At 37.7% G+C, this 14,001-nt stretch overlaps 1 protein-coding gene across 1 annotated transcript in view; it reads right to left on the reverse strand.

Moving 5' to 3' along the window:
- The window catches only part of LOC144679755 (folliculin-interacting protein 2-like), a 111,578-nt gene that overhangs the window by 60,481 nt on the left and 37,096 nt on the right, over positions 1 to 14,001 (reverse strand). The window contains exons 2-3 of the mRNA XM_078540466.1: positions 10,252 to 10,378; positions 426 to 545 (exon numbers count right to left, since the gene is read on the reverse strand). Coding sequence (XP_078396592.1) covers positions 426 to 545; positions 10,252 to 10,378 — 247 coding nt within the window. The remainder of the gene's footprint in view (positions 1 to 425; positions 546 to 10,251; positions 10,379 to 14,001) is intronic.

Consider the following 14,001-nt stretch of genomic DNA (forward strand, 5'->3'; position numbering starts at 1 on the left):
ATAATAATAATAATGTGTTAGGTAAGGAATTCAAGGATATTAATCCAGCGGCAATTAAAGAATGGGTAGTAATGTGCCCACACATGCAGTGAGGGAGTTGGAAAGGAAATCCAGGGTAACTTGCAATAAAAAGAATTGTTAATACAATAGATGTTATTCTAGATCACCTTTTTCTGAGAAACATTGTTGTAAACTGAGCTTACAGTTAATTTGGGTCTTTAAATCACTTCATGGGCTCCAATGTACAATGGTTATGGTACACCATGACCAAGGCTTTTTCACTCCAGTAGGCCATGTTCCTCTATTCCAGTAAACTATACCAAGTTATCTCCATCTGATAATGCAATATCCAATTTTGAATTTCTACTCAATTTTATGGTCTATCTACAATAGCCAACACTTGCCATACAGTTTCATCTGCTTACCTGATACCTAGGCAGTTGCTCTTTGAAAGTACAGGTAGAGGAGGAATTTTGTGTGCAGGTACCACCGCTACCTGCATGGCAGCACTTTCCTTGCAATTTGGACAAACCATCTGAACTTTTCTAGAAAGCAAGATAAAAGTTCAATTTCAGGAATCTTCATGCATGGTGTTGTTGGTTTATAAATCCATAATTTTTCTGATGTAGACTTCAGTATATTTAACATAAAATGCTTGGGAATCAGCATAGCTAGCCCAGAAAAAAAAACATGAGTTTTTTGTATAATCTTAATCCTTACAAAATCCTTACAAAACTACAGTTGCGTTTCTGCAGCAAAATGGTATCAATCACAAATATATATTTTATGTTAATGTAAAACATGGAAAAAGCTTCAATATTTCTTAGGGGTTTGAAAGCGTAACAAAAATATTTCTGACCCTGGCCACCCAGTTTTCACCAAACCATTTCAGTTCTCATTTTAGGATGTGGTGATTATCATTTGCCTTCTTCCTGACTGCCTCCTCTCCTTCCACACTCCCCGCTCCAATAGAAATGTTTTATACTTTGTAAAGCTTAAGTTTTGTTACAGCCTGGGTGTTCAATATTAGGTTCAACACTCGTATCATTACCAGCAAGTTGATATTAGACAGGACTATCACAAGATTGGCTGGTTTGAGAAATGGGAAAATTCACACTTATACTCGAAGGAATGTGTTTCTGGATTGTGCAGAGTAGAGGTAGATTTACTTTGCATTTGGTTTGTGCTGTAACTAGATTCAAAATACTCCAGATTGGCTTAGGTGGAAATCTGTTCTAACTTTCATTGTTAACATTCCCTTAAGAACATAAAAGTCCACAAAAAACAAACCCAGCGATAGCACATTACAAATTGCCAGAAATAAAAAACACAATGGTGATGTGAAAGAAGAGATCACCTCTTGTCTCAAGCAGTGAGAAACCTTCACAGAAAGCCAGCAGGATGAGTGACTCACTTAAAGGGAGAGCAATTAAGATAAAATATTAACTTGTCCCTACAACTGTACAGGCTGATCATTTGTCTTTAGACAAAATTTGTTGCTCATCAAAAGTTTTGAATGTTACACCTTTATAAAAAGTATAATTAACTCCATCAACAAACTACAATTCACAGTGAATAGGTTATAGCAAGATATTTAAAGTCATAATTTGACAAGACAGAGTCAACATAGCTTTGTGAAAGGGAAATCATACGTTATGACCAAGTGGAGGGGCAGCAAACTGGCTCCCCTCTATTCAACCTCCTCGGTTGGTCACAACAAAAGTTCAAGTTTCTTTTTCATGAGGGTATGCCTTTTCCAAATCAAAATGTATTTAACTAGAGCAATAAGGAGCCAAACAAACAAGATTTCCTAGAGTTAAAGAGCAAATTTATTAACCACTAAACCAGAGAGAAAAAATTTAAAAAGTCACAACACATACACAGCTATCAGAAATAAGGGAAGTTAGAGTTCAACAAAAACACTAAAATAACATATGGTTAAGTGGCCTTTGATTTTTCTGTGGTGTAGATTTTAAATGTTGCGGCCGATTTAAGTTAGCTGGTTTCTTGGATGCGGTCAGATGTGGAAGATGCTGCAATTATTACAAGACCTCGGTTTGCTGGAGGTTTTTGATAATTGGCTTCTTGAACTGGGTGTGACACACTCTTTTTTAAAAAAGGGAGAGAAAAGCGCAGCTTTTCAGCCCATTTCTTCTACTGATAACTTTCTGTGTCACTTGCAATCTCTCTGCAGTGACTGTAGCCTGGCCTGTTATACTTCACCCATTGTGCATTTCCAAAGGAGTTTGGTGGGTCTGTAGCAGCCACTGTTTCAATATCCAGCACTTTAATGCCTCTTCCTTAGCGACGAGTTTCAATGGATCTTTAAATTATAGAAATGTCTCTTCACATTCCCAAGGGTGTCTCATTTGCTTTTCCACCTTCACCTTGGAAGGTGGCCTTGCATTTTTAAGTAGTTTGTTCTGTCTCATTTCAAGCTACAAAATTTCCAGTCAAAGTTGAAAAGTAATATTTTCAAAAATAAAGGGGCCTAGCCATGTGACATCATAGAGTTCTTTGAGGAAGTAACAAGCAACATGGATAAAAGGGAATCTGTGGATGTGGTGTACTTAGATTTCCAGGAGGCATTTGACAAGGTGCCCTATCAAATGTTACTACGTAAGATATGAGCTCATGGTACAAGGGGTAATATATTAGCATGGACAGAGGATTGGCTAACTAACAGCAAGCAGAGAGTACGGATAAATGGGGCATTTTCAAGTTGGCAAGCTGTAACTAGTGGAGTGGCACAGGGCCTCAGCTATTTTCAATCTACATCAATGACTTGGATGAAGGGACCAAATGTGTGGTTGCTAAATTTGCTAATGACACAAAGATAGGCAGGAAAGCAAGCTGTGAACAAGACATAAGGAGTCTGCAAAGGGACATATATAAGTTAAATAAGTGAGCAAAAATTTGGCAGATGGAGTATAATATGGGAAAATGTGAACTTGCCCACTTTGGCAAGAAGAATAGAAAAATAGTATTATTCAAATGGAGAGAGATTGCAGAACTCTGGGGTACAGAGGGATCTGGGTGTCCTGGTACATGAATTTATGGTATGCAAATATAGCAAGTGATTAGGAAGGCAAATGGAATGTTAACCTTTATTGCGAGGGGAATGGAATATAGAAATGGAGAAAGTTTGCTACAATTGTACAGGGTGTTGCTGAGACCACATCGGGAATAATGTGCTGTTTTGGCCTCCTTACTTAAGGATATAATTGCATTAGCAATTCAGAGAAGGCTCATTCGACTCATTCCTGGGATGAAGGGGTTATCTTACAAGGGAAGATTGGACAGGTTGGGCTTGTATCTGTTGGAGCTTAGAAGAGTGAGAGGTGATCTTATTGAAACATATCATTGCTGAGAAAAGAGACATGCTGTAAAAGCTTTTCGTCTTGCACTCATCAAGACAGATTCTATACTGCATAAGAAGAGAATGCTGATTGGTTGTCAAGTGGGCTCTGATTGGTAGAAGCATTGCCATGGAGAATGCACCAGGGAACAGTTAACTGCTAAGCTTCTGCTTAAATTCAAACCAGGCAGGTACACTCTGGTCAACCCTAATTGGTCCAGGCATTGCCACGATGAATTAACCAGGGAATGGCTGCTCCCAAACCTTTGTTTAGTTGAAAAATGCACAATGCATGGACATGCTTTTTTTGTTTACATAGGACAGGGTCCTGTGTGGGAATATATGTAGCTTCTAGCATGCTTAAGTGAGCCACAATGCGAGCCTGACTGATGATCTTAAATTGGTTGCCAGTGTGATTCTTAACGCAAACAGCATTGTTTAGCAAGTGCTGTCTTCAGAATGACATCCAATGTTGGACACTATGTTTTGAGTTTTGCAAGCACAGGGTGTTGGGTACAGTCAGGGCTTCACCTGTTGAGAAGAGCCAAAGGGATGTCTGATGTGATCCACCAGTCGTTGGGATGTATGGCCTACGTACCTGACATCACACAGGCAATGAAATTCATATACAATAACATTACTCATTTGTGAGATAGGCAGAATGTCTTTTTGGCTTGGCCCTGTCCTTTTGAAACAGAAAGCATGTCCATGCATTGTGCCTTTTTCAACTAAGCAAAAGCTTGGGAGACAGCCATTCCTTGGTTCATTCCTCAGGGCAACGCCTTAACCAGAGTGTACCTGCCTGGTTTACATTCAAACAAAAGCTTTGCACCTGTTAATAGTTAACTGCCTTCTCCATGGCAACACCTCTACCAGAGTCCACTTGTCAATCTCTTCTCATTCAGTATAAATTATTGCTCCCTTTAGAATTGGTATTATTGTGAATCTGTCCTGATGAATGCAAGATGAAAAGCTTTGACAGCATGTCTCTTTTTCCAGCAATACACAAGTTATGTACTACCAAGCAACTATTTGAAACACCTAAGATCATGAAGGGACTTGACAGGGTGGATGCTAAGATGATGTTTACCCTCCTTGGCAAGACAAGAACTAGAAGACACAGCTTAAAAATAAAGGGTCTTAATTTAAGATGGGAATGAAGAGAAATATTTTCTCAGAGGGTCTGTGGAATTCCCTTCTCCAGAAAGCAGTGGAGGCTAGGTCATCAAACTTTTTTTTCCACAAGGCTGAGTTTGATAGAGTCTTGATTAACAAAGTCATCAAAGGGTATAGGGAATAGACAGGAAAATAGAGTTGACTTTTTTGAATACTTGTAGCAATTCCACACTTGCTGCACTCCATATTTATGTTACTTATACTCATGTACCTGATTCCCCCTAACCTGTCTAGCTGTAATCAGAATAAGCTATCCATTTGGACCAAATCTAATCATTTCATAATTCTAATGACCTTGATCAATACTAATTTCTTTCAGGTCCTCAGTCTCACTAGTTCCTTGGTTCCCCAAGATTTCAGGGAGGTTTTTTGCATCTGCCTCAGTGAAGAGGAAGTATTTGTTTAGTTTCTCTGCCATTTCCTTAATTCTCATTATAAATTCTCCATTCTTTCCCGTACTGGGCCCACATTTGTCTTACTAAACTTTTCCTTTTTACATACCTACAGAAGCTTTTACAGTCTGGTTTCATGTTCTAATTTCTCTTTCATTATCAATTTCTTGGTTTTCCTTTACCAGATTTTAAAATGCTCCCAATCCTCAGGCTTACTACTTTTTTTTGGCAACTTTATAAACCTCATTTGATTTAATGGAATCCTTAATTTCTCTTGTTAGCCATGGTTGGATCACTTTGTCTGCTGGTTTTTTGTGCTTTAAAGGAACGTAAATTTGTTGCAAATAATATATTAATTCTTTAAATGCCAGACATTGGCTGGCTACCATTATACCTTTTAATGTAGTTCCCCAATCTACCTCAGCCAACTTGCCCCTCATACCTTTGTAATTTCTTTTGTTTAAAGATCCTAGTTTCAGATTGAATTACATCACTTTCAAGCTTCATGTATAATTCCACTGTAATTCTTTTAAAACTTGTTTCATTCTCTTTGGGAATGAGAGAGAAAATTCCACAGAACTTTTGTTCCTAAATTGGTCCATGTTTTTTTTTGCCTCTTCTAGGGGACTGTGTTGTTGCTGCGTGAGGGAGATTGTGGCAGTTCCATCACTCGTGAAAAAAGTTACTGGAATCTATCATGGGCATTGACTGAGCATTAGAACAAGTATGAGCTGATTATAGGGGCTCAGCATGGATTTGTAACAGGCAGGTCAAAAGTCACATGGTTGAAGTTTTTAAAAAGATCACTAACAAGGTCGATGGGGACGTGTTTATAGATGTTGTCTATATGGACTTCTAGGAGACATTTGATAATGTTTAGCACAAAACATTCAATAAGTAGGAGTACACATGGTATGCTGATTGATGGAATGTGACAAGTGGTGTTCCCCAGGGATTACCATAGATAATAATGACTTGCATGGAGGAATGTAGAATGAAGTTGTATATCTAAGTTTGAAAATGACACTAAGTTAGGGGACATAGTAAGATGTGTGGATGGGAGGGGGGAGTTACAAAGGGACATATGCAGGTTAAGGCAGTGGATAAAGCGTTAGCAGCTGATGTTCAAAGTGAGGAAGTGTGAAGTAACCTTCTTTGGATCCAAGACAGACAGATAGACAGATTCCAGTCTCTCATCATTAAGTATGAAGGAGTGATGGAATTCGGGTGTCCAGACACACAAATCATTGAAAGCTAGCGCACAGATACAAAAATTAATCAAAAAAGCTTTTGGAATGTCAGTCTGTGTGTCAAGAGTCTGGAACATAATGGGGAGGAAGTTACACTTCATTTTGACAGAGCCTTGGTGATATCCCATTAGGAATGCTGCATTCCGTTTTGGGCACCATACCTCAGGAAAGCTTTGGAGTAGGTATAACAGACACCCCATAATGAATAATGGGACAGGTTACATTAACATAGGTTGCATTCCCTTAAGGTTAGATTGCATTCCCTTGAGATTAGAAAGTTGAAAGATGATCTGAGGCTTATTAAAATTATTTTTAAAAAGTACAGATACAAAAAAACTGTTTCCGTGGTGCAGAAATCCAGAACAAGGGGACTGATACAATCTTAAAATTAAAGCTAAGCTATTCAGGAGAGAAATCAAGAAGCAGTTTCACAAAAAAGGTAGTAGGAATGTGAAATTCTGTCACCAAAAAGCTGTGGATTCTAGGTCATTTGAAATTTTCAAGACTGAGGTCAACAGAATTTTTATTAGGTAAGGGTATCAAGGATCAAAAATGGGCAAATGGAGTTGAGGAACAGACCAGCTATTTATATATATATATATATATATATATATATGTATGTATGAATGGCTCAATAAGCACAGGGGTTGAAAGGCCTAATCTTGTTACTATGTTTCTGAAGGACACAACCAATCATATAGTAATGTTAAGTTATAAACTGCCTTGAAAGGGGTGTGCACTCACTTCTCCAAATGGTCCTGTGAATCTATTGTGCCTTAAGCCACCTAGGTCCCATTATCTAATTTTCTTCCTAACCCACAATCATCTTAACCTCCTCCTTTAAGACTCTCCTTAAATCCTACTTCTTTGGTAAGCTTTTGGTATCAGTTTTTTAAGATTTTGGAATGGATGTTAAAAGATTTACATAAATGCAAATTAGTGAAGTAGCATTGAGGCTGTGACTAACAAGCAAACCTTAAAGATCTAAAAAGCCTCCTAAAACATGATGCTTGGTAAATGCCTGTCTCTTCAAGTTAGTCAAAAATTTTCATTTGGAAATAAAAAGACACTGAACACTCGTGTTTCTAAAAACTAGTTCTCTTCTCACACAGTAAACCCATCATGAGCTGCTTTCATTTAATCTAGGCTTCAACATGTGACAGTTTTTCCTAACTAGTTTCCAGTGACAGGAATAATACTGAATCTTAACATCACTGATGAAAAGATCACAACTGGACATACGACCATCAGAAATCGTATACAGGCAAACCCGCTTAATTGCAGCTACTCAGGCCAACTTCACCGATGATGATAAAATGGGAATTTCTAAAGTGGGGAGCATCAAAAATCAAGGCTGGTCTGTTGCGTAGCAACCTTGTTTTGCCTAAATTTGCCTAAACCATGAAGGAAAAATGCTGATTGAATTTTAAGCTGTGAAGCATTGTTTTTTTTTATATAAAAAGACCTTTTTCCAGTTCATAAGATTCAAATAGTTCACTATCTTTCAACGCTATGAACTAATGCAAACAGTGAGAATGCCTGTGCAACTAGCTTATGATTCAATTCCTTCACTCTGTTCAAAACATCCATCTGCTCACACAACACTAGGTCATGACGCTTCGTTGTTGAACCATTTTGAAAAACAATTTGACTTCCACACAACATTAGCATTAGAAATAATTAGAAATCGGACACATTGACCAATGGGTTTAAGAGAAATGGTTGCTTTGAAATGGGAATTTTAATTGAATAAGTTACAAATTAATATGATGACTGTATAGTTTTCATCTCTTCAAGCACTAATTCCACTTAGTTGACAAATCGAGTAGTACTGCAGATGCACTGAAAAAACTGAGTAGAGAAACCCAAGTGCCAATTACCTAGTTTGTTTTAAATACAGAATAACTAAAATAACATTTTCCCCATCTAGTAATGAAAGGACACAACAGTTATTATCCATGTACACGTGTAAACTTGCATAACATAGCATTTTGTTGAAGAACCTGGTCAGAGAACACCAATTTCAAAAATAATTAGCTGGTTATCCCTTTATTTTTTTCTTAAATCTTAAATCCGTGTCCTCTGGTTACCAACCCTCCTACTAGTAGAAACAGTTTCTCCTGTTTTACGCTATAAAATCCTTCATAATTTTGAACACCTCCCTATGAAAATCTAGCCTTAAAATGTCCCTGATCTAAACAATCCCAGTTTTGATAGTCTTGCCACATAACCTACACCCCTCATACCTGATGCAATTCCAGTAAATCCTGCCTGAATCTTTTCCAAGATTTGGTGACATCTTTCCTAAAGTGAGATGCCCAGAGAATTGGAAACAATACTGCAGCTGAAGCTCGCCAGTTTTAAAAGGTTTAGCATAATGTCCTTGCTTTTGTGTGGTATTCCTCTATTCGTGAAGACCAGGATCCCAGCTGCATTTTTCAGCATCTTATCAATTTATCCTGCCACCTTCAACAATTTGTGTACGTGAATCCTCAGGAGTCCCTAATCCTGCATTCGCTTTAAAATTATAACATTGTTTTTATTGCCTCTCCTTGTTCTTCTCATATTCTACCATGCGTCAGCCCATTTCACCAGTCTGTCTATGCCCTCCTGAAATTTATGACAATGTTCCTCACTGTTTACTACATTTCCAAATTCTGTGTCATCTGCAAACTTTGAAATTATGCCCTTTATAGCTTAATCCAGGTTATTAATTGACAACAAAATTAGCAGTGGACCTAATACCACCCTTAAAAAAAACTCAGGGCATATAACTCTGAGTAAGTTTTATTAGGATGAGGGGGTGGGGGGGTTGGGGGGGGGGGGGGGGGAAGAGAGATTTTCCATGTTATAAAAATGGGCATGCTACAAGCTATAACACCTAGGTTATGGTGTGAGGATGCTATCTCAAACATCTGCCTCTGTACAGGAAAGGGTCTTGAATTCAATTTTCTAATCCCATGAACCATGAACATTGTTATACAAAAAAACTATGTAGAAGACCATTTCAGATGCACATCACCACCTCCCCTCCCCCACGCCATAGTTTCAAGATATAAAAAAAAAACGGTTAACAGTTATGTTAAAACATGTCTCAAGCTTTTTCTTGGCAAAAGCATGCATCCTTAACTTGATTCAATGGCATGGTATACACAAATTGCAAAGGGATAGTTCCACTGACTATAGTCATAACTCCAGTGTGAGGAATTTTATCATAGCATTGAAAGAACAGAAAGAAGGCAGTAGGGCACTTGAGTTCTTCAGCCCTTAAATGAAATAATGTTTTAAAATTCACTGCCAAGAAATACAACTTGACTGAACCATAAAACTTCAAACAGACCCGCAATTTTATCAGTTCTGATGAAAGGTCATCGACCTAAAACATTAGTCGCTTTTCTCTAAAGATGGTGCCTGACCTGCTGAGCATTTTCTGTATATTTTTCAGATTCCCAGCATCCACAGTATTTTGCTTTTATATTGATGAAATTTTATTTTTTGCTATAGATTTAAATGCTGTAGGTACAGGATATCAATACTTGTTACAGGCTGTTTTCTACTGTACATATCCAAATATAAAACATCAAAATTAAAGCGACTGGACGTTTAAAGTGAAAGTGGGGAGTACTGCTCACCTTATTTGGAAATAAATTTTGATGGGTTACAAGCTAGAAAGACAGCAGAGGCAGAATAGGTTTTCTATGTGCAAAACAGGTTTTTTTGGGGGTTTGGATAGAAAGTTGGGACAAGGTCGACTCCCTTCCCACTTGGGGGTTGCTTGTACATCAGTAAGTACACAGCATGTCCTGCACTGTAGAAAAGGTATAAACTTCAGAAAAGATTCCATGAAGTTCCCAGTGTACAATTCTCAAACGCTCACTATAGTACTCATTCAACCTCATGACAGACTGTCGATACAAAACTGAAGAGTTTAGAAATGTAATACAAGTTGAATCAATCATACTGTACCCACCATTTCATTTAAAGGGCATCTCCCACCCAAAAATGTCTTTATAGTAGCTGCAGGTGCTCAACATTTTTTTAAATAGTCGAGAAATTTTCAAACTGCAGTAGTTACCTGCACAGAGGCACCTTCAACTTTACGCACTGCTTTTGAGTCAAACAGGACATGTCTGCCTCTCCTTTCGCAATCCTGGTAAACAATCAGTCGAATCTGGTTAACGTCAAACTCCACAGGCGTCCAGCTGAAATGGAACAAACAAGGATGTTAAGAAAAAAAAGTAATGTGTGATATGTATTTATAACAGCTCAGCTAAGGGGAGAGAACTGAGAAGAGACAATGGAATAAGGGATTATTACCCACAGGAATGATCAATTCTGAGGTACACAAATTACAGATTGGAAGTGTACATTTATGGGACGGTACAGTGTGGTTTAATGCTTAATTGTACTTACTCCCCATTTAACCAAAATATCAGGTGAATACTAAGGAACATCCAGAGACACATGGATAGTGAAATGGCTTTTTGGACATGAAAAGTTGCAGTCTTAATATTGTATATTGTTCTATACAAGTCAATTGCAAAGATGTCATGGGCTCAAAATGCACCATGTTTGCTGCTCTTGTCAAGCTTGAACTACCTACATGATATTTCAGCATTTAAAAGAAATACAGTAGTTGACTGCAATCTTAATTGGCTAGATAAATGCTGTCTTGAACTGCATTTATAAAATCATAGAACTGCATTTGACAAACAAACAACTACAGCATTGTAGAAACTGCATAGTTAAATTGGGGTGATTGCTGCTTCAGTGAAATCCAGTTTAAAATTGAACAGATTGCAACTATTGGAGACAGCACATTCACCAATAGCTGAGCAAGATCCATACAAACCAGATGTTACTTCACCAGTCAATATGCAGTGGATGTGAACACCCTGACCACTCATCTAATTATGCTGTCCCTAGAGGAACTGGATTCTCAGTATTACATGCCGTCCTGTTTACATAGCTTCATTTTTGCCTTCTGCAAACATGCCATTTGCAGCAAAGTGGCATAAATATTGCATAAGGAACAAATCACCAATGTAATTTCAATGGCCAATAATGTAATTTTAAAAAAAATTTGATTAAAATTATGACAAATCAAAGTTCACAACTTTACACTCCTGCACAGGGACTAATTTAATTTAGCCATACACTAGTTATGGTCAAAGGTGTTACATCCACTGTATTATGTTAAAGCTTAAGTGATCAGCATGCGGAGGTGGGAATAGCAAAAATGCATGAAATTTCTTCAAGCTCCAGAAATTAACATTGCTTCACTTTATGGGGGTATTTTTGGTACATTGACACATTGCTCTTTCAATTTCATCTTTTTTTCCTGTAATTTTAACTGTCTGGCTCAACACCTGTCTCTGTACAGAGAGTAGGTATACATAGATCACCGTGGCTAGTTGTATAAGGCCAACCAAGTATGATCCTCACTTCCAATTTATACTTGATTCCGGGGGTGCCCTGCAGTTTATGCTTGACACCCACTGCTTGGCATGGTTCAAAGCAAAACAGGAGAGCAGGTCGACAGCTCATGTACTTCACTGCTTGCCTATTAAATGCGACAACATCTCAAAAGTAATTAATTCTGTGGTTAGGAATTGTTGTGGGGTGTCCTTAAGATGTAATAGACAATATATAAATGCAAGCTAGTCTTTCATAGCATACAGTGCTTAGCACCACGGTACCAACGTCCATTTTTAAATTTAAAAGTACCTAATTCTTTACAACGCTTTTCTGCCTGTATTAGTCTCTGTTTGTGATGTTCCAAAACAAGCTATGAAAGACACCCCATTAATGTGGAAATAAATTAAAACTTGATTTTTTTTTTTGAATTAGGAGAATTCATTTGTCACATATCCCTGGGTTCTGTTTATACCTTCCCCTCAATATTACCGTTGCTATTTCCTCACAACTTTAATCAGATTTGTTACCCAACACACCAGAAGCTCCACAATGAGTTAATCCTTTACATCCAAATTGGACCAATACCAAAAGCATGTGAACCAACTAAAATTTATTCCATTATCAAGAGATTGTGTTAAGATCTACAGACCCACTGCAATTGCAGATTATTTCATCTAGAATTGAGAGATTAGCAACACCAAAACCAAACATTAAACTTCATGTGATATCCAAATGGTAAGTTAGTTTTCAAACCAATTCTTTAATTAATTTCTGCATTAAAATTACAGAGCCATGATAATCACAGCAGCGTTAGTAAAGAAAAATTTTAAAAGAGCAGAATATAAACCTCACACCTCACACGCAAAATGAACGTTTTCAGTCAATACATCAATTCAGGCAAAAGTCAAAGCAAGATGCAGGAGAAAATTTAACTATTAGCAATGAACTCTTCAACAGCTGATAACTTTATGCACAAAAGTCAGAATTTATTAGAATACGTATTTCACTGGCAAATTTGTCCCATCAAGCCTTCTCCAAAACTTTACCTGAAGTGGCTGTGCTCCATCTTCCCACACCTATAGTTAACCACAAGAAACATGTCCTTGAGTGCAATGCAGTTATTATTTTAGCTTTCAACCATCCCAAAGCACAAGACTGTCAGATGACTTCCTCTGCAAAGCTCCTGCTGCTAATCTGACCGATAGGCACAACACTCCACTTTGCACAGTCTAATATGGTACTCCCAGTGGAAGGCTACAATACCATTATGAAGTGGCAAACAGCCTGGAGCATTACAATACCATAGGGCATAAAGCTGCTACAGTAAAGTCTTCAACTACTGTATGCAGTTACATTCTATTCTCGGGCTGCTGATAGCTGCCAAATTTACTGCAGGTCACAAACACTCAAAAACACCCTGAATTTTACTTCTTAACCAGTGTCATGAGAATACAGCATCTACAATTCACTGACTTACTCACCAGTTCCTCAACACAGCTTTTGCTTATGATCAGATTTTACAATAAATGTTTCTCCCTTTCAACTGTTACAAAGCAGTCTCACAAGGGTAGGTTTCTATCATCACCTGGAGCCTTTCACTTAACTTTGTGCCCATCTTCCACATGTAAGCTTGGCAGTGTACATGAGCAAAAAGAAAGGCTCAATTTTCTCACCCAATGCCCAGCAGGGTTAGGCTGGATAGCAATCGGAGTGGAAAGTGATTATAGTGCCTCAACTATTGCCCCTGTAAAATAAGATTGTTCTGCATAGACTGGGCATTGAACCTAGGACACCCTGGTGTGCATGGCTCAGTGTATCAGTCAAGTAGAATTATTGCATCACTTTGCTGTAAAACACTCAGGTTAGCATTAGAGTTGGGGAAGGGTTAAAATATGAAAACAGGATCATGTGATCATACATCCATGCTATTCTTTCCATGATTTCAACCTAGAACAAGCAAACACTTAACAGCTGGTTGGTTTTAATATGTGAATTCCATGTGAAGTTAAATTACACAACTCTAAGAGTTCAACAATAAAATCACTTGTGTTATGCCTACGCAAACAAGATAGGCAGACATTTCATTACAAAAAGTGAAAAACTGGCCGAAGTCACCAACTATTCAATTTTAGTGCCAGTTTTATAATTATTCATTGCGTACAAAGGAAATGAAACTTCCTTAGCTTGCTTATTCACTTTACTAACTCAAAATATTAGACATTAAGGGAATATAACACAGGCTTTCAAACACCCTGTGTAAAGTATTCGTTTGAATTTGTTATACAAATGAAAAAGTGTCATATTATTTTTATCTCTACCTTCATTACCTCTAGTTTCAAGTATTCCAATGCATTCCCAGCTGGTCTCCCACATTCTACCCTCCAGAGATTTGAGGTCATCCAAAACA

Source organism: Cetorhinus maximus, chromosome 1, assembly GCF_964194155.1.
Source record: "Cetorhinus maximus chromosome 1, sCetMax3.hap1.1, whole genome shotgun sequence".
NCBI lineage: Eukaryota > Metazoa > Chordata > Chondrichthyes > Lamniformes > Cetorhinidae > Cetorhinus > Cetorhinus maximus.